The 25,241-nt window shown below is 38.0% G+C and overlaps 1 protein-coding gene across 11 annotated transcripts in view; it reads left to right on the plus strand.

The window, feature by feature from the left end:
* CTNND2 (catenin delta 2) overlaps window positions 1-25,241 on the plus strand; it is a 638,012-nt gene that overhangs the window by 318,760 nt on the left and 294,011 nt on the right. For all 11 annotated transcript variants that reach the window (XM_077182185.1, XM_077182224.1, XM_077182172.1 and 8 more), the window contains 2 exons: window positions 17,929-17,963; window positions 18,457-18,573. In XM_077182185.1, the coding sequence (XP_077038300.1) occupies window positions 17,929-17,963; window positions 18,457-18,573 (152 nt within the window). The remainder of the gene's footprint in view (window positions 1-17,928; window positions 17,964-18,456; window positions 18,574-25,241) is intronic.

Raw genomic sequence — 25,241 nt, forward strand, 5'->3', positions numbered from 1 at the left:
GTTAGGGAATAGATGTGCTGTATACAAACAACAAAAGACCATTTCTTAATTTCCTGTAGCCTCACAAGGGGCTACAAAACAACAGTTCAGATGTAAAGGATATTGGACTTGGAAACTTAGGTGAATCTAGTTATGAATACTGTAGAAATGCAGCATTTTCAGATGCAAGGCCTCATTTTGACTTCATTTTGAGCACCAAATGTATTAATTTTGGATCTGGCTCACTGAAAGGGAAATAACCTCTAGCAGCTGTTTCTGATTTTCACTATATTCATCTTCTACCTTACACGTGTAACATCTCCTAAATTTACTGTTATCTGTATTTGATCCCTAAGTACATATCTCATTCTGTTTAAATGTCCTCTTACATATTGCTTTATCAAATTTTTAGGAGATAATAGCATCATAAAATTACTGCTGTGGTACCTAATCTGTATTCTACATATGTCTATACATTGTAGTTCACAATTGCAAAGTTCATACTTAATGGACAATAAAAACATATTTAATAACTTTCTCCCTGGAAATATGATATTTTTACCAGAAATATTGGTTTATTGGTTATTCATTTAAGTAGGTTCTATTTAAATGTTTCTGTAGTTTTGTTTAGGCTACAAACTTCTTGGCCATAATTGTACTGACAGCTGTGGATCCAGTAATCCATTTGTATAAAAATCAAAGTATTACTCACAACCTTAAAGCTGAAAATTGATAAAATAGAATTTAGACATGGAAGTCAGAGAAAGATAGAAAAAATGTTTGTGACTGGAATATTTATAAGGTTAAATTAATTTTAAATGTGATTCACACTGTGATGTGAGGAGTGAGCATAGCTTCTTTAATTAAATAAATAAATAAAACAAAAATAAACCTCTTAGCTACTGATTGGGCCATATTCTAGTCTTATAGAATTATTCAAATATTATTGCTGCTGTAAGTATGTCTAGAACTTGCTACATAGACGTGGCCAATTTGTAGGGGAATTAGTTTTCTGACAGGTCTAGTAGCCTGTAGCTTCCACAGCCAAAGATGGTGGCTGTCAAGTGGATCACCTGCTGGTACACATGTCATGAGTGGGACCAGCAAGGTGAGCTGACCCTGGCTAGTCTGTTTGCCTTAGAAGCTGAGAGGAGTTTGTACTCCTAAGGCAGGCAGTGTTATTTGGCTACTACAATGCAGAGCATTTTAAGCACGTTCAGTTTGTTACTGAGCAGGAAGGAAATGGAAGTGCTCTTGAAGTCAGTGTGATAGGCTCAGAAAGGTGTAGCGGCAATAGCGGAGTGTCTGAGCTGTGGTCACCCTTGGCTGATGGCTCTGATACAGTAAGTTAGGCACTGGTGACATACATTGCAGTGGAGCAGTATGGAATCTGCCTGTTGGAGATTCCTGCTGGGGCATTTAAGGTGCTACATAGGACTGGGGCACATGGAGAAAGAAGGCTGACTTCAGGGCAGGTGTAACCTGCATCATTGTAGGGCCCGGCTTTTTATGGACACATCCAGGTAGTCAAGGCTTTCATAAAATAATGGGGCTGATGTTAGAAATTTTTTTGGATTAACAGAAAAGCTTGAGCCTTGTGGAAGAAAGTGATAACTACAGAATAACTGTGTGGTCAGCTGCTCCCATAAAGCTGAATTTTCCACACATAGTAATTATGTTAAGTTTCCTGACCTAGTTATACACTGACAAGGATTTTTTTTTTTTCCAGAAGTAAGAGTTTTTTGCTCAAATGCACACTTACAAAGGACTTGAAGGAGAAAGGGGAAGGTGCCCATCTTATGTCAGATAGCCTTTCACTTAGTTGATGCCACACTTTTGCTTAGCAGGTTGTTCTGCAGCTGTGAGAAAAGTGGCCCTATCTGTCACATGTATATCTTGTGTCAACACTCTAAAGAGTGAATTTCAATGAAGGCAGGCTTCTGGTCACAAGTTTCAATTGGTTTTCAGGTGATGTCACATATGTCTCATTGCCCTCAGCTGAAGAGGTTGTTGAAAGAATCCTTTCCTTTCAAATACGTTTCTGAAAATGTAACTCAGCCCTGAGAAGATGGTATCATGGCCTGCTGTTTCTGCTGTCCCAGTGACTCCAGGTTATACTTTCACAGGTTCAAAGCAAACATGGGGATTGCATTCACTTTCTGTTTTCCCTGTCTGCAATGCAATTTGAGACTGGATTTTAAAGGCAGCCAGACCTTCTTACATATGATGTCCTGGTTAGGAGGACACCAACAGTAATGCCAAGCACACTGTACAAGCCAGAAAAAACCACCTGCTTTTTCTAAGCAGCATTGGCTCTGGGTTTACAGGAGTTAAATCTATGTGTGGAATCTAAGTACTGGCATGTGCAAATATACCTGCTTCATGTACTTGGAATCAAGTTGCTTAATATACCAGCATTTTTAATCTCATGTTTTATGGACAACCTCACTTGCATAGTAATCTACCTTCTTCAACTCCTACTAATCTGAGTAAAATCTGAATCTAAAATCTGCTTAGGTAGAAATAAAAGGATCCATTAATTGTTTGCAATAAATATATTTATTCACTGGATAAATACTATTTGAGATTCCAGTGTGCTCGGTCTTGTCACAGGTTCCATTAAATGCTTATTGTAATAGGCAGGAGATGGGAGGAGAAGATAGTAATTCTGAAAAAAAGGAAACAGAACAATATCTAATAAAAAAACCCAAGGAACTCATGTAAAAGGTTTTCAGCTCTTTGAGTAGAGGTGCTAGGTAGCAGGAACATAGAAGTTTTGGGTTGGAGTGAAGAGGAATTAACTAGGCAGTCAGGCCACCCACCATGTGTACAAACACCGTGTGCCGTAGGAGAGCTTTCCCCTCACATAGACATACCAGGGAATCCTCGATCCTCTTCTGCTACTGGTGATGTGCTCACTCATGCACTTCGGTATTTCTGCATTCTGCCCAGCACCAGTTCAGCTCTGTGGGATCTCAGCACATCGTTCCCGATGTCCAGAGATGCCAGGAGAACCCTTGGGGGTCTCGAAAACCCTGGAATGTTGCCAAGAGTGCTTGGTGGCTTGATTTTGATCCATCCACAGAAGTAACAAGAGTCTGAGGACAAGAGAATCACTTTAGAGTAAAAGGTGTAAAAGAGACACATTTAGAGGGTGAGATATAGATTTTAAGGTTTTTGGTACAGGGGGGTTATGGAGACAAGATGGAGAGATCGGGGCGTGTCTTGTCCTTCTTCTTTCTTCTTCTTGTCCTCCATCTCCTGTGATGATGTTGGCACTTAGAGATTGGTTTCTGGTGAAGGTGCACTTGCCAACATGGGCGAAAAGCATTGGGAAATAAAGGTAAATATTGTATACGTAAGTTTTAGTATAAAAAGACATGACCGCCCCGTGGGTGGTCAGAGAGTGCCTGTGACTGCCTGCAAATCAGACCTCTGTTGGGCAGACAGAAAAATTTTGTAGATAAGAAATAATAAACAACCTGAAGACCGAAAGCTGAAGAGTCCAGACTCGTCCTTTGCATCGCGCCCACCAAAGAACCACTCTACCCGTGTCGGGGCAGAGACAGACAGCCGGACCCGACACAGCTCACCCTGTGAAAGGGCAGGTGAGGGTGCTGGCTGTCACACCAAGGTCACCTCTTGTCAGTGTCTCCAGCTTTGTGCTCTGCAGCTGCCTGGAACTGCCTGGCACACAGGGGAGTCACTCAGTCATGGAGTGCAACCTGGATTCCTGTGTAGGTTATTTTAATTATGTATTACTTCTTGAAAGTGCTTCTGCTCTTGTAAAGAGGACTTCACTGAACATGTCAGTCTTGAGAAGGCAGTCTTTATGTGTAAGATGGAAATTTTAAAGGTGTTATTGGCTCACAGTGCTGCAAAAGAACAGGTTTTCAAATTTTTCTTCAGTGGTGAAAACAACTAGACTAGACAAAATGACTAGAAAAATAGGACAGAAAACTTTTGGCCACTATTAGTGTGCATCACTGACATTTCACATGCAATTTTTAATAGTATTTCGTTTCAGACGGAGGTCAAGAAGTCCAGTCTTATCTAATACCAAAAGACTGCTTTAATACCTTTTTTCAGGTACTGATCTTGCCTCATTTTCAAACTGCCTGAATTTGTCTTGCATAGTTCTGTGCAAAACTGAATTCCCCCAAGACTGACTTCTGGGGAGTGCTGGGTTGTGTCTCACTTGCTCAGCTTCAGTTTAACACTGCCAATTGTCTCTTGTCTGGCTCTGTTTATGCACAGTGTTTGAATCTTGTACTGTTTCTCACTTTCTTTTTGAAGCTATTAACTTGGCAATGTCATCTGATAATGGGTCAAATGCCCAATGGAATTCCAGATGTATTAGATCTACTTTTCTTTTTATTTTACTCCATGAAAGAAATTGTGCTCTGTGAAACCTTAATAAAATCAAGTGCATTTACTTCTTTTCCTTTTAACTTATTAGCAAATTTTTAACTTTAGAAGCCAGCCTAGGCTTGAGTTGATAGTTTTGATTTTTTTTCTCCTTTCTTAAATAGGTATGATATTTTGTAATGTCTGTTTAGAAATTGCCACCCCCAGCTTGATGGAATAACAAAATTTGTGATTACATCTGCTTATTTCACTTATGGACTGGACACAGTATAGTTCATCATGGGACATTGAGTATACTGTATTATTAAATTTCTCCTTACCATTATCCCTGAGTAGAACACCATTCTTGTTGAAAACAGGCCAGATAATGCTTTTCTCTGTACAGATCACTTCTATTCCAGCTCATCCTAACATCAAAGCTGTTTTGCATTGAAGTCTAAACCACCTAGTTGTTGTGCACAGAGTTGTATTGAACTATATTTCTCAACACAAGAAATTGTTGGAATTGAGATTCTTAGAATTTTGTTTATCAGTTTTCATGTTTTCTTCATAAACGTTTTGCTTACTCACTGTTTTGAGTTTTTTTTAAACAAAAGAAAAATTAAGATCTGGATACAATTTTTAACAATTGAAGGCTAGGAATACCTCCCAGCCAGCACTCATTGATCTGGCTTTGAGCAGAGGTTTTGCTACATGATGAGCAGTAAAAATTTGTCTCTGCTCTTGACACTGACAGCCCTGAAGCTAACTTGCAAATACTGTTCTTCCTCAAAATGGCCACAAAACTCACTGTATTCTTCAGCAAAATTATTGTTTTCAACTCTTAGCTTTAGCATTTCTGTACTGTGAAAAATTAATTTTGTGAAGTCTAGAACAGATTTTATGTGATTCATATTCAGAGAGAAAAAAAAATCGGTTTCCTTGCTTTTCATATTAGCTCTGTTTTGCAGTGAGAACAGATTTAGCTTTTTGATTGGACTATTTCCAAGATGCACTGAATAAGTAATATAAAATCTCAATTTTACAATCAGCTTTTAAGCCTAGATTAAGATATTCAGGGAGAAAGAAGCTAAGAGAGTTAGTGAATGATGGCATAACTCAGTTGACAACCCCTTGAAGTTTCATTTAGTGTAATCAGAGAAAAGAAAGCTTAAAATAAATGCAAAGCTGGTAACTTCTATGTATATGTAGAATTTCTGAACATGGAACATGGTGATTTAGATGGGCATGAAGAGGAAAATATTACTTAGTGGCATGAGCTTTAGTGAAAACTAGTGGGATTCTGGATCTACATGGCTTGGGAAAGAAAAAATTTTAATTAATTGTTTTGAACAAGTAATGTTGAGGCATCCTAGAGAGGGATTTGCATAGGTAGCCAAGAACTCAATTTTCTTATGGTTCAGTAACCTTTTCACCAAAACAAAGAACTTTCAAAGAATTGTATCTGGCAATGTAAAGCTCAGCTAGTTATTTGAGATCTGGGTTTCATTCCCTTGTCTACTGTTTCAGCAGTCAGCAGAGAAAAGCAGTGATTTTATTTAACCAAATATGGTTTAACATTTTTCTGCATAATTGTGCAGACTTTATAGAAAGTATTTGATGGTCCCGTGCACAGGATGAGGATCACTGCCCTATCTTAATGCTTTAAAGTTTTACAACTTTCAAATTTGAAGTGCTTTGAGGACTGCAGTCAGTAGAATTTTGTTTTATCAAACAAGCCATCTCAGCAGTTGAATTCTTTTATTAAAATGTTCTTAGATGTGAACTCAGGTGCTACCATGAGTGACAGACTAATTGGTCTCTTAAATATTTACAAGTGATAAAAGCATATAGCTAAGCCTCCTGCGTTGTTTTTCAATGCAATGTGAGAACCTGTAATATTTGGGAATATAGTCACTTCTTTAATATTTGCCACATTTGCATTTGAAAACTTTACAATAAATAAGTAACAGACAGCTTTCACTACTTTTCCAATTTACACTCTGCTTTGGTCTCCCCATTTTGTGGAGAGAAAGATGGTCTTTTTTGCAGGTTAACGGAGCAGTGATATGGAATTCAAGGGTATGCTTTTGTTTTTAATGATTATTGGTAAGATTGCCCAAAGCAGGCCACAAGAGTTAGGAAAAAATTTGCAATTCAGCTGTAGCAATATCAGCTGCATGGCAGTAGGTGCAGATGGGGAATTTGGTACTTGCTTCAATATGCAGACAGTGAGCAATAGAGGGGTTATAGAAAAGCCAAAAAGAACAAAGAAGTGTCATGTAAAATTTCCAAAGCTGACTGAGCGCTTGTGTTTGGATCTGATCAGAGTTTTAGTCTAACTCTGGCTACTGGAGTACATCCCTTCATGGCTTACCTGGTTGGCAAACCTTCGGGACTGGATCAGGACATAAAGTTTTGTTGCAAAGTAATTGCAACAAAAGAATTCAGTATTGAAATGTGTAGATTATATATTAAATTAAAAGATTTAATATTTAACTGTCTTGTAAGACTTCATGTTCTGGATGTAAAGAATATAAGTAGAAAGATGATTTCATCCTTTTGTTAACAAAACAAAATTTCAAAGGATTGGTTCAGTTGTCTAGTAACTTTCACAATATTTTATATTGTAATATTCTTCTAAGAATAAAGATGATTGAAAATAATATTTTTTTCAGCATCACTAGTATGATATCTGTAAGATATTGTCTTCTTTATTCTAAAAAAATATCCTTTTACTCTTTAGGAATATTTTTTTTAATGCCTGTATATAATTTTTAAAAATACAGCATATTTCTTACATCTGTCTTTGCTAAATGTCTGACCTATGAACCTGGTTTTACTTGTGTCGTGTCTCCTGTGTTGTATTCCTTCTGGTAGGCAATGAATAATGGAAGAAATATTATTTTCATAGGGAACTGATTCTTGTTTTCCCCTCTGCACCTTAGTGGTGGAAAAAGCCAGAATAAAAAGACTGTGCTTACAACAATGCTCCCAATCTGTCTAAAGGTTACATTTACTTTTTGTCAGCTTGCATTAATATAATTTTAGTCATTTTCAGTAATAAATGTGTGATTAAAGGTTATCCATATAGCTAAGTAGCTGTTATTACCATGTGCCATTTTAGTTGCTTGGATAATTTGTCAACTCTATATATAAACAGACAGTTTACAAATAAGAACTTTCACTCCTGTTGTTAAAATCATAAACCAATAGCAATTTTTCATGGATTGATCCAGCTGCTTATCACCCACCTAACAGACTCAATTACCTTTATATTCATCTAACATTTTAGGTTAGAAAGTAGTTTTCTGTTGCCTTTATGTTCATCCACTGAAATGTAAATGTTCCACTCATCAGTTCTTGCATACATTTTTCTTGATACTGGCTGCTTCTAGAAAACTCTGTTGCCTGTGTTTCTGGAGGTATCAGTTATGTGTGGATACTGCTCTGTAACAATCATCACTTTGGCAGCATCACAGATTAAGGTTATTTCAAATACAGAACTGGAGGCACCATCCTGGGCTGCCCTTCAGTTCCTTGAAGCTGGAACTAATATCAGCTCTTTCTAATAAACTTACCAACCAGCCTTCTAAGAGCAGAGTGAGTATAGTTTTCACACCTCAACTCAAATTGTGTGGGATTGGCTGCTTCTGTGATGTTTTAATACATTTTTTAAAGTTCCATCAAAAATTTCAGTGACCAGCTTGAACTTGTTTGCCCTTATCCCATATGTGCTTCCTCTATTTCTTTTTCTCCTGTTCTTCAGCCTTGCTAAATTATAAAAGCCAGATGTGCTCCCTTCTCAGACTTCAATTCTTTCATCTTAATTCACCAAATTCTTCTGATTTCACCTTTTATCAGTCTTTATTTTCTCTATTAAAAAAAGATAATTAACTGAACAAATGCTGAACAGCAGAATACTGATGGAGTCTTCCACGTGCCTTGCTAAATTACATTCAGGACAGTACTTCAAAAGTAGCCCACCTTTAAGTGGGGACTGGACCAAATGATGCCGAATTCTCCCGTAAAAAAGATCAACAAAATCTTTCCTGCTTCCTGTAGAATCTGCTTCTGTTTCATGGGAGGGTTTCATGGGAGTGTTTAATGAGAGTGTTTCATGTTCACACATCTGGTGGAGAATATGGAAACAAAAGACAACCTATAAGGTGTGGGTGACCACCATGCAGTCTCTTCAGTGCCAAATTCAGACAATATATTGACACTGAGACTATTCTTTGTTAGTTCCGACCACTGTGGAGGCACAGTAGGAGTTTGCTTCTTGGCTCCAACAGGCATAAGCTGCAGGGAAGGAAGTAGCTAAATAAAAAGAAGAAACATCCTGGTTCTATATTTTCTTCTGTAGAGGGGAAAAGGAATGCAAAGACAAGGAAAGAATTGTTTACAAGGAAAGAGGTGGAGGTGAGAGCCCTGTGAAGGGAGGTTTCTTGGAAGCAGCTGAGTGAAGCTAATGTGAAGAGGCTGTAAGGGAGAAGAGCTGGGGAGGGCTGTGATGTGTGATTTCACAGTGACAGGCTCTGTGTTTGTGTATTGGGAATTTCCTGCATGGAGTACACTTTCTTCAAGGTAGAGGCCGTCTGGCTTCTGTCTGCTTTATTTCCCTAAGGAAGTGCTGAATTTAAAATGAATCATCCCTTCAAAACATTGAGAAAATCCCTTTCTATTATTTACCAAGGACAACACAGAACAAATATTGTAGCTGAAATAGTCATATAAAGTGTGATCATACTTTACATAATTTACCTAGAACAATGGTCAGCATGAGGCTCTCAGCTTAATCTTCATGTTAAGGATTAGCTCTTCTGCAGAAGGAATATCCTTGTGCAATTTGTTGGTATTGAAAAGACAAGGAGCTTCATGTTACTAGTTCTGTGTCTTTTTTACCTGCTCTAGCAGTTAGCTGTCCCTAGGAAAAAAAAATTACAATGTCTTCATTTACAGAAGTGGGTTTCCTTAAAGGAATTTCATGTACATTACACCATATACATTTGGAAATGAATGTTATGGTACAAAGGACCAGAACCAAAAATGCACTGAAAAAATGTGTTGTAATTCTTATTTGTAGGTGACTGTCTCCACGCATCCATGGTTTGAGTTAACACCCAAACCACAGTGCTCATACAATGCATAGGGAACTGTGTGCCTCAGAAAAGAATCAATCTCGTATTCACTGAATGTTTCTTTCCCAGCATCAAAACACGGGTTGTTTAAGGCACCTTACAAGAAATTCACTCCTGCTCCTTGGTCTTCAGTACCTTTTTCTGCTCCACTGGGAAAATACCTTTCCTCAGTGCTAAAGTGTGCACGCTTTCCCCGAAGGCATCTTTCAAAACTTGGTGTGAAGGAAATGTAGCTGTGGTGGTGTCTTTTATAATGGAGTTTCTTAACCAAAATAATGTATTGTTTTCTATACAGAATAGAAGTTTCAATAGGAAAGACAGGGAGTAGCCCAATGGTTACATTGAACTTAATCACTGCTTTCATTTCTCACAAAATATTGTAACTGGTTCCATCACATTGTGCACGACTGCTTTAATAACTAAACTTTTGGAATAAGAGGGAGGAGGGAATGAAGAAACTAGACCCCACTTTATCTTTTAGGGCATGGTACTGTTTTCTTTAAAGCATGGCAACAACTATCCTACTTTTTGTGCAATGTTGTCAATAAGGCATGCTTGAAGAACACAGTTTTATGGGTACTGATAGGCTGTGGTGTGATTTAGACACCAGACTGCTCTGTTGCCTTAGGGCAGAGATGATTCTATCTATCCACTATTGATTTCTCTAATTTGCCATTTCTGATTCTATTTTAGATGCTTATTGAGTTTGGATCAGATCCAAATACCACCACTGGGACTGAAGGAATATCACAGTATGCTGCTGTCTAAACTGCTCTGCTGTGTAGAAGCGGCAAAAATTTAAATTTTAAGATGGCTGACCAGTGAGCTCATTGCTGACTGAGGAGGTGAAGGAGAGAAAGAAGAGCTGAGCTCTTCCCCCTGGGATGCAGAGACAGAGCACACCCGGGAACAGTTCAAAGCTGTGTCAGGAGATGCTCAGACTGGGCATGAAGAAGCATTTCTTTACCAAGAGAGTGGTGAAACACTGGAGCAGGCTCCTAGAGAGGTGCTTGAGGCCCCAAACCTGTCAGTTTAAGAAGCTTTTGGACAATGACCTCAATAATCTGCTGTATAAGCTTCAGTCAGCCCTGGAGTGGTTAGGTATTTGGAGTCAATGGTCATTGTAGGTCCCTTGCAATTGAAATATTCTAATTCTATTCTCTTCTAAATGTGTTCCTGTGTACCTATGTTCAGTTTGGGAAATGAGCTCTTTTCTCAAATAAAAATAGGTTTGAAGCAAACCAGAAGAACTAACATTATTAGCAGAAATCCAGCCTTGAGCTAATTCCTTCTTATTGTGAACCATCATCCTTTTTCTTAATTAATTAATAATGGGAAATTACAAAATTAAGTAATTTGGTTTGATTTTGGCTTCTCTAAATAAGAACAGAAGAGTGGCTGTATTGATTCCAAACCGGGGTCTATCCAGCCCAGTATCCTGGCTGGAATGCTTAAGGGCCTGAAAGGGACATCAGGGGAAGAGTGAGAACAGGGCAATCACACAGTGCTTGTTTCCCTAATGTTGTTGCTGTGTCCAAGTTTAAAGTTAAATAAATACACCAAGTACCTATTGCCCTCTAAATTCTTTTCCTTAGAACAGCAGAGCTTCGAAGGCTTCCACTCTGAAGGAATTCTCTGTGTTCACTGTCATGCCAGGTCTGTCTGCGGAACTGAAGCTAAAGGAAACTGGCTGGTTGCAAGTGAAGTAGCAAGTGTTCCCTCCCTAGGTGACCAAGTCAATTCAAAACCGAAGTAAATGGGTTTTGGGGGGTTGGTCTGTGTGAAATTAATTCAGTAACAAAATAAAATTTACTATCATTGATGGTCTTGTAGACCATTTCAGGAGTGATGGTCAAAAACTATGGGGAAACAGGCTGTGTTATGCTTTATCCATTAAATAACAGCCTCTGGCACCTGCTTTGCAAGCCCTTTAGCAGGGCACTGTGTGGAATGCAAGGCTGCTGCTGCCTTTCCATGCATGCTGTGTACTTGAACAGTGTTCTTAGTGGTGTAGCACCTGAATTTTAAATCACATTTAAATAAGAAGAAACAGAACACTTTTATTAAGCACAATCAGCATAAGGAAATTGAATATAAATAGGACCAAAGCAGTGCAAAAATTGTTTTTAAAGGAAAATCATGTAAATTTCTGCAGGTATTAAATGTAGAGGAAAGCATTGATTCTTGAGACCTGTTTAGAAATTTGGCTGCAAATATTTCCCTGTATCATTGGAAAGAAGTACAAAACTTTCACAGCACAGCCACAAAGTTCTGCTATTGATTTCATAAAACCTAGGGAATAACAATCATTTTTCTATGAAAAAAAAATTAGACAGTTTTCTTTCCCTGCAGGAACTTGAAGCGAGGCTATTCTAATAAAGGTGGGAATTAACCACCTGAATGGTTTCCTGGCATCTGCAGCTAAGAACTTTGTCATCATTCTGAAAATCAGTTTGAAATTTCCAAGGTATAAGAAAGCAGCCATCAGTAAAATATGTGTGGGTTTGTGGGGGTATTGTTTATTTATTTTGGTTTGTTGGACTGGGTTTGTTTTGTTTTTTTTTTTTCATTTTCTGGGATCATTGTAGGGAATTGGATGAGGTTTGTTGGAACATCAAAAAAAAAGGACTTCTTGATAGGGCAGCCAGGTTGATACCACAGCTGACTAATAGAGTGATATTCAACATTTGAGAGAGCCTACAGTGTCACATTTATAGAGGTGAAGGGAGTGCCTACCAATGTCATAGATTTTGATGTTATTTTAAATTGGCCTCAAAACCCAAAAGTTGCTCTTGAGGATTGTTTTTTATTATGGCAATTTATTGAAGGGTTGGTACTTTTTTGCAGGATTATTTAATGTAAAATTTATTCTTAGGTTGTTTGGTTTTTTCCCCACCAGATAGTTGATACTAAAAGTTGTTTACTATTTTGCAGATAACCTAAAATGTACTGATGATTTAAAATTTGCTTCTCCTTTGCTTTAGATGGAATATTAGTTTTTCATCCTCCTTGCTTTTTGTGAAATGCTTCTGGATCTTTTTTCTTCCACCTTCCACAACAAAAAAACAATTTTAAAATCAATGAGACAATATCTGCCTGTAATTATATACAGCAATGGTTGTGTAGCTCCATTGTAGAAATAATTTAAAAGACCATGTGCTGATACAACTCCTTGTAAAATCCTTTCATAGCTTTTCTACAGTAGTGTTATATATAATTTCATTAATTGTTTTGGATATAATTTCATTAATTGTTTTAGAAAACAAGAAAAATATTTTGGTGTAGCAGATAGCTATAGCACTTTTTCAAAAAATGAGTGACAACTGTAAACTGAATGACTTCACACTAAGGAGAGGCACACAAACATTTCTTGGGTAATTAGAGGAATACAAAAGTGTGAATTTGTCCTGGCAGCCTGTATGCAGGCTCAGTGATAAAGCAAGGAGTGTGCCAGCAACAGTGAATGAAAGAAACCCTACCTCCCTTCCCAACAAGAATTGAGTTGCTCTGCTGTGGTGTTCTTCTGGGGAGCAGCAAGGCAATGAATAACCATAACTGCTTTGGCCTGCTGTGCATGTGCACTGATGTATTTTGGTGCATGTGGTAAGAGCAATGAATTTCTGCAGGCTGCATAGTAAATACCATTGCTGGAGCAGGGTGTGCAGGGCAGTGGAGCTCCTTCTTGCACTGAATGGTTCTGAACTTATCAAGGTTCAGAACCATTCCTCTGAAGTGGGCCTGGTCTCACATTAGGCCATGTAATGTCTAAAACTAAACCCAAGGGATGCTGCAAGTATTGCTGTGGCCAGGTAGTGTGCAAAATGTGTCTTGGGCTGGGGTTTGGTGTAAATTGCCTTTGCCTACCATTGTCTCTGCTGCCAGTGCCACAGGCACACATCCATCTTCTAGGAGTTCAGCTGAGCCCAAGGTGCCCTTGCTGCTTCCCAGCACCTGCTTTGGAAGTGAATCTTTGGGTGTTTGGGTGTGTTTGGGTGTTCGTACAGGCCCTAACAGCAACACAGTCTGAGGGTGTCTCAGGCAGCTTTCCTTCTGCCAAAATACTCAATAGCATTCCCCACCTCTGGGTTACCTCCCCTGACGACTTTGGTTGCTTTTATAGAAACATGGCTGGTGAATGTTGTCCAGGAAAGCATTATTTTGGTGTCATGTGGAGCATTCACTGCTACACCTCCAAAACTGCTTTTGACTCCTGTAAATTGCTGGGAGGGGCATTTGATGGTCTTCTGTAACTCACCTTGCTATGTAGGTGCTGGCTGATCTTATCATGGTGGATTCCTATCAAGTCCATCATGAAGGGGCACCCGCTTCTTGTTTAACTTGATTTGAGGCACAGGAAAAATGAAGGCTCCCTGGTTTGTTGCTTGTTTATGGACAAACTGTAGGTCAGTCTGGGATTTTTCTGTTTGAAAAGGGGTGAACTTGATGTACAGAGCTGCTGGTAATAGTCAGACATCCTCAGATGGCTGTAGAAAATCTGTGTTTTTGCAATGCTCTGTGCTGCTGCTGTTCCCTCACTGTGCAGAGGCAGGTAGAGCTCCCCAGGTGATGCTCCCCAAAATGAGCTCCCTGCAGGGTGCTGTGCTCATTTGCCTTTCGCCCTCCCCATATGCAAGGGCACACACAGAGGGTTCTCATTGCTTTGGTGCTTTTATGACATTTGTGTGGAAATGGGAATGTGTGAGTTCAGCTGGAATCAAGATGACTCTTCTGTGGATATTTACTTTCCTCATTCTTGCCTAGGGAGGTAAAACAATTTTTACTGGAATATTTCATTTCCTAGGTACTTATTAAAGGTAAAGCTTTAAGCACAATGTAGTGCATCCTTACAGAAGATAGGTTCATTAGCTTAAACATTAACATCAAGAACTAAACATATAACAATATTCTTCTTAGTGTTTTGCTCATATGTTTGGGTTTTAGCATTATCTTCTCATTCTTAAGTTATTCAGCTTCCTTGAGATTTTCCTTCAATACATTGAGTTTTCCAAAGGCAATATAAGCATAGAAGAATCAGGTTTTGCACAGCTGAATAGTGATGGAGGATTCTTTCTGTAAGTCAGGTAGAGTTAATCAGAACAGTAGTCTTATTTATACCTACAACATTTGAACTACAAATAGGATGCACTGAATACCAAAAATAAAAGAAGAATAAATAAATTCCAATTATTCTTCTAAGTTTGGGTTAAGGGATGTAGTAGTTCTACCTACTTGAGTTCTCAGGTCAGTCGTTTTTTATGGTAGGATTTTCTAATGCTATACCAATGTAGTTCTAGTTAAAATCCCTCCCTCAAACTCTTAAAGTGGGCTCAGGTTCCCATAGCTCAGAACAGATTGATAAAGAACTTTATTGCTCATCTAGCTCAGTCAAAGATACTAATGTTTGCAAACTTACATAATGAGGCATATAAATATTGAGAAAAGTGGTTGCTAATGCATTTTTTCTTTATAAAAAAAATATGAAGCAAAAATATGTTTTGCTGAACATGCTGAAAAAAATTATTAGGACAATACTTCTGTTAATTATTGTTTTTTTGTCTTTTCATGTATTTGATGTAACTATACAGTCTATTGTACTGATCTCTTGTGCAGCTGGGAAACACCAGAAAGAAAAGGACAGAAAAGTGTGCCCTTTTATTCACTCAAGCAGATTTGGCACAGTCGTGACACAGCCTAAAGGCTTCCTGCACAAACAAGTCAGGTTGCCTCAGTCAGGAATCTTTTTCAGGCCAAAAGCAGGGGAAGCTCAGTTAAAAAAGGGAAAAAGGAGAAATAAAGAGTATTTAGATTAAACCTATGGCAAATTCTAATAAAGTTTTCTAGTGAAACCCTTTAAATGTTTGTTTGCAAGGCTCTGGCATTGAATTCCAACCAAGAAAAGGCAGCTTCAATATCCAACCGTACTGGATTGTTATAAAGCTAAAAAACATGAATTTAACTAAGGAAAACAGCACTCTTTCCATACCAGAATATACTGATATCTTTGTAGGAGCAAATACAACTTCAATAGAGAATCAGAGAATGTTTTATGTTGGAAAAGATCTTTGTGACCATCAAGTCCAAGCATTAACCCAGCACTACCAAGTCCACCACTAAACCATGTCCCCAGGTTTCACACCCACACATGTTTTAAATACCTCCAGGGATGGGGACTCACCACTGCCCTGCTCAGCCTGGTTCATGTTCCATATGCTGAATAAGAAGGTAGCATTAGGATAAAAATTCTGATGGTGTTTCTGCCATCATGACTCTAAAAGCTACATTATTTATTGAAAGACCATTACAGTACTGGTGAGGAGAAGCATGACTAAAATTGGAAAAGTCAAAATGGAGTGAAAATTCATTGTGATCCTGAGATTAATATGGATACTGTACAGTGTTTCTGTGGAAGTCAGACAAGTGGTATTGAGGATTACTATGAATCAGCCATAAGTGATTCATTGAACATAATGACCTTTGTTAAATTTTGTACAAGTTTGCTACTTAAAATGGGCTAAGCTGGAATTCCTGGAAGTGGTAATTCGCTCTTTACGCATGACTTGATTTTCTTTTCTAACTTACTTGGATGAGGTGGCATATGCTTTTACATCATGGTGTTCTTGCCAGCAACATCTAGTAATTCATTCTGCCAGCAAGAATGCCACCTGAGATATTACTTTTTTTTCTGGCTGGTGAGGTGATATCTGTCACAAAGAAATCTGGATACTGGAAGAGGGACTTTGGAGTGGAAAGTAGTACATTACTTATTATGGATTGTGCTAATTACAGAAGGGAAGATTGCTCTCAAGTCCCAGTGTGTCAGATGAAGCTGCAGTTATTTAGTACATCTGAAGATCAGACAAAAGGAATGTAAAATTGGAAAAAGTGTTATTTCAAAAAAAGTCACTGTCCCTAGTCACCACTAGGACTTAATTTCAAAGGTAATTTAAATTAAAGTAATTTCATCCAGTTCAACACTTTGCAGTTATTATTGTTTGTCTGAGGACTCTGGCAACGCCTATCTTCAATATTGTTAATTTCAGTGGACTTGAATGCAAGAATTTTAGTTCACTATCTCATCAAAGGACTGGTTTCTTAATCTATAACATCTCACTACTGTGAGTCAATATAAACCACAGACCGTCGATATTAGGAAATTTATGATGATGTATAGATTTGAACTTGCCATGTTAACATTTATGATGCCAGGTAGAAATTAAAAGTTCTTTTAGAAATAGTTTTGTGTAAATTAGACAATAATTTTTTTTTAACACTATCAAATCTGGTAAATAATTTGCATAAGTTCTTTACTGTAAAAATAGACCTCCACAAGGAAGCATGTAATTTCATTTACATTGCTATTGTTCAGAACATAGATAGTAGGAGGTATACTGATATATTCATAAGTGATCCAGCATTTGCTGGGAAGAGGGAAAACAATTAGAGATTTAAATCCTTTTATTAATCCAAAAGAGCATTTTGTCTCAACATCATAAAATAAATGAAAAATAAATTGTTGGAAAAGTTAAAATAATTTCAGTCTTTGTTTTTTTCTTTTTTTTTTAACTTATGAGTGCAACAGATAATGTTGTTCTCCCCTAAAAGTATCTTACAAAAATGTACAGAAAAATCTTTTAGTCATAGGTGTAATACTCAGTTCACTGTTATCAAAAGAATGGGTAGCACTGAGTAACTTGAATCCTTTTTGTATTCTTGTCATGTGAGAAAAACCTATATTGAAGCATAAACAGAGCATGCCTTGGAGGAAAGTGTAGTCATTGCCTAATTGAATATACAATTTATTTTATCATTCATTTGAATGTATCTTTCATTTTATTGGGAAAAAAAAACCCTACCTAATCCATCCTCTGGTGTGCATGCTCATTATTTTAAAATTAAGACCTTCTGTTGCTTAAGTGCTTGTACATAGAAGCACAAACACATCTAAATTTACTCTCCTGTGTAGGTCAATTGAATTAACTTGGCTGCACATTTGAATAATATAAAAATGCACATAATAATCAGTAGAACCAGGACTCGTAATTTCTTTCAGAAATCACATGTAACTATTCACTTGAGAAAGCAATTTATAATTTTCTTGATAAACATGGAGAATCAGACAAATGAAAGGATCCAAAACGTTGAAGAATGCTAATGTTTTTTTGAAATAGTGTAGTTTGTATATCAAGACCAAGACGCCAATTTCTATATGCATGATTGAAATTACTTGATAAAGAAATAAAGATGCTTCCCTCCAGCTGAGTGAATGATGTCATTAATTAAAAATATATATATAAGTCATTAATTAAAAATATATATAAAATTATGTATTCTAAATACGTTTTTTATTCTTAAGTGTCTTCTCTTAAATCAGTTCCTTCAGAATAGATTTATATCTGAATATTCATGGCACACTACAAAACAATTTAATTAAAAATGATCACGTTTTTCTTTCTCTTTCCAGTTCAACAGAAGAGCAGTTTCACTGGCAAACACAAGGTAATGTACCTATCTACATATATGTATCACTTACATTCTCTCCCAGAAAGATCATTTTTACCTAAAGAAGATGGAGGGAGAAAGCACATTCATGTATGTGGAGGTTTTTGTTGGGGTTTTTGTGTGTTTTTTCTCATTGCTAGTGGGTGAAAATTGTACTTAAAAAGTGACAAGATTTGGCGAAAGTTTTTAGGATTGACAAAAAGCACACTGAAACTAAGTAGAGTTTTGAGAAGGGGCATTGCTAAATATGTCTCTGGCTTTTTTTACTACTAGACCTAAATATTCTCATTTTGCTTTTATTAATCCAACGCCACACTTTCAAAGGATGGCACAATTTTCAGTATGGCCAGCGTCCTGGGAATGTGTGGCCTCCATTCCTTCATCAGCTGTGAATGCTTAGTCACATAAAACTGGTTTTAGCTTTTGTCTTGTATATGGCTTTACCTTTTTGGCCTTCTTTTACGTTTTTATGTTGTTAATTTCATTACAGATGGTCAGAAGGATATAGAAGATGAACTCACCACTGGTCTGGAGCTGGTGGACTCCTGTATTAGATCACTGCAGGAATCAGGGATACTTGATCCACAGGATTATTCAGCCAGTGAAAGTAAGTTGCTAGAAATATATTTTCTAGAACTCAAAAATTTCTTGCTTTAAAACTGAATGCATGTCTTTAAGTGCTGCTAGTTTTTTGGGGGAAAAACAAGCACATGAAATATATTTAAATATATTTTAAAAAAATTTTAAGGAAAATATTTTCTAATTGCAATGCTGCTGCACTATACTATAAGGTCATGTTACAAAACTTCAGCATCGCCACCATAAAAACAACATTCAAACAGCAATTTTTCACTATCCAGAGGTAATAAAATGAAACATACTGGGTGGCTGTGAGGAAGTCTGATTGTAACCACTTGGCCAGGTAGCTGGTAACTCCTTACAACTAAAATTTTCTTGTGGACACAGAGGCAGAAGTAAGTGAACTTAAAGATGATGCACAGAACGGCAGCTGGAGCAAAAATGTGAAGTCTTGTCTCCAAGGTTGGCTCACTGGTCACTTAGCAGCTATGCAGTGAGTGGATGGATTGTTGGCTAGAACCAGCCACTGGGGAAGGGAATCAAGGCTACACAACAGCAAAAGTGATCAAGGGACATGCCACTCAGTGTGTTTGTAGAGCAGATGTCTACCAACAGTTGTGCTCATGAGTCATACCAAGACTGTTTTCCAGCATGTTAACTGGTCTGTTATCAGATGTAGCACTAGATGATGGAAAAGCAGGTTAATTCCCTAGATTCCTTTCTTTTTTCTCAGGCTCCTATCTCATATTCTGTCTCCATCTGCCACAATATAAACCCACATTCACTTCTCTGCGGTTCCTGACACTGGCTTTGTTTTTTTTTAGTATTCCTCTACATCTCATTCCCTCTTTCTCAGTTGATCCCTGCTACCCAGTACCTTCTGACTGAGTCACATCTTTGGAGGTAGCTGCCCAAATTCAGCTTTCTTGATATCAAAAGGGAAAATCTCCCCTGCATCTGATGAAGTTGATGAACTGTGACAGCCACCTTCTTCAAAGCATCTCTAGCAATGACAAGTCATCACCTGAAATATGATCATCAGGTGACAGAAGGAAGACATTGCACATTGGATACAGAATTTTATTTTTTCCAGAACACTTTTCATTATTTTAAAACAAGGTTTGCTGTCAAATTAAAGCTGACGATCCTGGGACAGTAGAAAATGTTTCATTTTTCATGTGCACAAGATTTCTGGGCCAACAGTGTCACTAACACTTTTGTTATGGTTTTGCTTAATCTGAACACAGTCTGTATGATTGACATCTGTTAAGATGTTGCTTGATCTGAACAAAATGGGGAAAATGATGAAAATCCTTGGTTTTTTCTTCATTTGGGGGTGAGGAGAAACAAAACAGACTAGCATGATAAGGATTGCCTTCAAAATGTGATACTGTGATAAAAAGATTAAACTGAGTAGATGGCAATAGAGGAGATTGAGAGCAGAGTGGGGCCAACTTGTATGGAGAACTGCCAAAAACTGGCTTAAGAGATGGAAACTAAGAGAAAAATATTGGAAAAAGATGAAGATAGTACATGGAATGAATTCTGTGTACATGAAAAAAACTAAAGACATTTCTGGGGAGCATCAAAATAAGCTAAAAGATAAACAGGAATGCAGATAGAAAGAAAAATAAAGAATGTGGGCAAATGGAAAATGGGGATGGAGAAGAGGAACAATAGAGATAGATTTGTAGGGGGTCATCAGGAGAGGAACTGAGGTTTGTTGAAGCAGGAGGTCGATACAGAATATTGAAAGCAGAATTTGCTTGGCTGGATGATTTGTTTTTGGAGCAGGAGCTAAGTGCAAAGAAAGGGGACAACCGGGTGATGAGAATGACAGCCCAGAAAAGGAAAAGTGGTATCATTATGGACAGGACAGTTGCTGTCCCTAAGAAACATAGGTTTGGAGAGAACAGGCAGGTGCATGTGCTCACAGGGAAGCAGGCTTCCCTACAGGGCTGCAAGCTTGATCTTCTGCATTGTCAGGAAATTTTATAAAGCCTTTTGTCACAGTGCCGTTATTCCTCTGCTCTGGGCTCAGCTTGTAATAAAACTAGATTGCTATTTGCCATTTATGGGTTTAATTAAGAATCAGATCTATATGCCAAAGCTAACAGTTGCAGCTCTGCTAATCACTCATAAATATAATTGGGATGTCATATACTGGATTTTTTTTTCTGGTTTGGAGGACTTTTTTGAATTTCGAGTAAAATGTTACGAACACATCAGACAGGTAAAATTTTACTGTGTTTTAAAAGTCAAAAGTACAAAAGTCAAGACTGTACAGCATAATTTGAATTTCTTATGAATTCATTAGAAAACAATTATTATCATGCTCTATTTTGTACATTTTCTATCCATGCCTAAGTTACCCCAAGTTGAGGCTCAAATTGCAACAGCACACTAGAGGGGAGAGTGCTTCTGACTTCTGTAAGCAACGAGTAGAACACACATACACAATGAAAACAAAAGTCTCATATTTACTTAATATTTCGTTGTGTCCCTCCTTTGTGCCCTAGAGCTTTCCTGTTATAGTTGTGAAATCATTCAAAGTATTTTCTGCTGATACTTAGTTTTAGGTGTTCCCAGTTAGGTGTGCTGAGAACAAACTGTTGTAACAGAACACTGTGGGAGCACAGTCTCAAATATTTGAAGCATAATACAAAAAGGAAGTTTAAAGCCCACTCTGTAATGTCTCAAACCAGTATTTGCATTTCCTAGACACTTCAGTTCTTAATCCTTTCAATTTTGAAATAGGAAATGAGATCTATATAAATGTCTCACTTTACAGGTATTCCAAAAGTCACCATGTGTGATGTATCTGAAGTAAACATTGAGTGCTGTAGAATTATCCACCAGGATGCTATTGTTTGTTTTTTCTTTGTATTGAACGTTTTTCAATGGAGACCTGATGTGGTGCAGTACAAACCACAGAACCATTTTGCATTGTGTGCACTGGCCATAAGGACGGAAGGAGGTGAAGAGCGATGACTCAGAAAAGGAAACTTAGTCTGGCATTTTCTAACTTTTGAGCTCCCAATTTGACAATTATACTTCTGTTTACTTCTCTGCAGTTTGACTGCAAAACTGAAAACTGTATTTTAAGTAACAAGACTGACTCTGAGGAGAGCATTTCCTGCCTGCCATGCATTTGAAGCAGATTTTTTGAAATCATCCTATGAAAGCCTGCCCAGTGATGTGACCACAGCTTCCTTTTCTGAACTGTGTGCATCTAGTCTAGTGACTTAATCTATCAGTAGCCCTGCCTTTGGAGAGGATTAGTGTGCCTCTACTCAGACTCTTTACAATTTGGTTTCACGCACTCTGATTTTCTCAGACTTAATTGTAAAAAGTTGTCACATAGCAGTGAGCTGTTATAATACTCTAAATCCCAAACATCACTTCACATGTGCTATTCCTTTAGTAGCAAATAAAAGCTATGAAAAAAAGGCTAATGGGACAAGTCACATGAAAGGGGCTTACACAGGAGGGCCTCTGGATTGCTAATAGAGATGCTCACTAATTATCTTTACTGAGTGTGAATCAGCAAATTTAGAAAACCTTAGGTATATAAAACTTCTTTATTTGGTGAAATGAAAGCAGAGTGGTCATTGCTTTTAAAGTAATTATTATCAAACAGGCAGATTCATAACTGCTGCAAGCTCTCATACGAGCTTCCTGTGGTGGAGCTGACCCTGGGACAAGGTTATATGCCACCAAGGAGAGCTCCTGCACTGTCCCCCACCTCTTTCTTGTGTCCCAACTCAGTGTTAGTTGTCTTCCTCAAACCATGTGCTTCCAGCTACAATTGACAAAGAGTCAGGAATCTTCCAGAATTATGCAAGAAACTGCATCTGACTGGAGCCCTGAGCCTGCATCTCCATGGTCCAGTTCCCCAGACTGCAGTGATTTCTCATTATCTCTGTGTAGCTCTAGGTCTGTCAAGTCTGTGTCACTCCAGTTTACATCAAACCTGTCATCGTTTTGTGGCCTCAGAGGGGCATTCAGCCTGTCCTGAGCGTTCCTGGGGATCATCAGCAGAACAACAGTGGTCCACACATCCCCCCCATCCCCGAGGGAGGGCACATACAGCTCCTGCTGGTGTCAGTAGACATAGGTACAGAGGGTCCAGGGGTCACCCTGAGGGCACTCAATCCATCCTCCTCCCTGCCCCTCGTTGCTGTAACACCCAGCTTGCCTGGCAGCTCCTCTCTGAAAACATTGCTTCCTTTTGCCATTACTTTTTTCTAACAGGAACTCAAAAGCACTGCTTTTGCATAAATGAAGATAAGTAACTGTCACCCTAAATAGGGTCAGGGGAAAAACCAGAGGTGTGAGAGCCAATGTAGTCACGTATAAGATGCTGGAAATGAGTCATGGAAGAGAGATGGGAATGCACAGTAACTGCAGGACCTGGAATCACTGGGTGAGGAAGCATGCAGAGGAACAAAATTTAGTTCAGAACAGAGTTATCTCATTAAGGATGTTTCAGGAGACACAGCAATACTGAACAGTGAATGTAGCTCAGGAAGGGTATTTTCATGGCAGAATGGTTTAATCTAGTGAGGAAAGGCATGTGAAAATAAATTTTGTGATGGCTGAGTATGCACTGTGGAGACGAAAAGTTAATATTTCTGACCAGAAATCTTGGAAAAATGCAGGATAAAGAAGCAAGACATTATTTCCTCCCCTTCCCATCACTGCACCACTGTCTCAAAATCACACAACTACTTCAGATCCATTCCTTTTATTGCCTTGTCAATGCATCTCCTTTTTTGTTTTTGTTTTTTTTCCTTTTTTCCACTCACATTATATGTAAGAACATTTGAAAAGGTGGAAACCTGCATGGAAAGAAAGAGAGTAAACACAGATATACAGCTGTCTGAGTTAAGAAGATTGGTTGCTGAGGACATTTGTCATTAAGGTTTAATAAGGTTGCAGTCTGGCCTGCAGATGAGTGAGAAAGGTCCTGATGAGCTGCCTGAGGCCCCCAGATGTTCCATCCTCTGTGACAGAGAAACTGGAGTCCTCTAAGCAGCTGGTAAGACCAAACTACCTTTTCCTGATGATGTTTGTAAATTTGCAGTTTACAGATGGGTAGTGTAGGGTAAAAGTGGAACAGGAGGAAAAGTTGGTTCTATATTTCTTTCCCTTCTATTAGTCTCCCTATTCCTGTGGGTCACTAGCGTGCCACATTAGAGGATTGACATGACACTGTCATCAAAACAATTTCTGAGATAATTAGCTGAAGCTCACTGAGTCTTTTCAGAATACACTGCATCCTTGCAGTCTACAGCAGTGGAGACTGTCAGTGGTTTTTCCTTCTGTGATGGCATTAGCAAAAGGAGGGTTTGCAGACTTCTAAGATTACTGAACAAATCCATTGGCACTTTCTTCCTAGCTTAAACCACAGGCTCAAATGTCTGCTAATACAGAAGTCTCTAATTTTAATTTATCTATTCTTAAATCTTCCACACTTTTTCCTTTGCTTCAGCCTCCACAAAATAAACATAGGACCGGTCTTTAAAGGATTATTGGGCAGATTTATGAAGCTTTCAGTGTTTATGTTTCTAACTGAAACAGAATAATTTCATTATTTTTCACTTGCTTCACCACTTCATTTGGCAACCTTCCTTGTTTGCTCTCTAAATCAACAGTACAGACTGTAGGAACAGGGCTCTCGTTGACATGGATCGAAAAACTTCCTGGATAGTTCTCCTAATTGTCTTGATATTTTTTAAATGCTCATTTTTAATTTCAGTTTTTAATTTTTTTTTTTAGAACAAGCAGTTTCTATTAGGATTGCAGTTTTTCCCACACAACACTGCCAGTACTCCAGATGAATTTTTTTCCCACATTTTCTGGATACATATTTTTATTTATGTCTGTGACCCTGTTGTCCTGGTGCTCAGGATTAATTGCAGAATTCAGAGCACTGATAAGGGAATAAATACAGTGCAGATTTAATAATGCCATCTTCTTGGCTGAGGCTGTTTCATAATGCACTTCACAGATGCTACATATTGACATAAATGCAGGCAATTTAGTGTCCAAGTTCTTCTAGGGAAGAAAAATAATGGTTAACCACTCTGGTCTCAATCCCACAATATATTAACTATTTTAGTTATTTGAAACTATTTGTCCCAAATGTAGCACAAACAGGTAGAAGTACCATTTAGATGCTGGGGTTTTTTCCCTCTGAAGAATGAATTATGTTACAAGAGCATTTTACCACATGAAATTATATACAGATGTCACACATTAGACAGATGTGGATTTCACTTAAAACCCCTGTCTAATTGTCAGGCTGAAAAGGTAGTCTAAACTCTTAATTTATTCTCTTAATTCGCTTTTGTTTCAGCAATTTTTTGTAATAAGAGAGATCCTCCTTACCCAGTGGAAACAAGTTGTCCCAGCTTGAAAAAAGCACTCCTTGTTCAACCTGTATGATTTTCAGCTTTTATCAGCTGATTTTATTATAGGTACTGAAAATGGATTGAAACAAAAAGGCTCTATTTACACAATGAATCTGTAAAAGGATGTCTGTTTTCCATCCCATAGCTCTTGCTTTGTGAAATTGCCACCTGTCAGATGGCTGGACGTGCTCAATGAGATGAAATTTGGCAACAGTGGACATCACAGTTTTTGACAGATGAAGTTATTTCCATTTCATTATCTGCTCTGAGAGCCAGGGCT

Source organism: Agelaius phoeniceus, chromosome 1 (assembly GCF_051311805.1).
Source record: "Agelaius phoeniceus isolate bAgePho1 chromosome 1, bAgePho1.hap1, whole genome shotgun sequence".
In the NCBI taxonomy this organism is placed as follows: Eukaryota; Metazoa; Chordata; class Aves; order Passeriformes; family Icteridae; genus Agelaius; species Agelaius phoeniceus.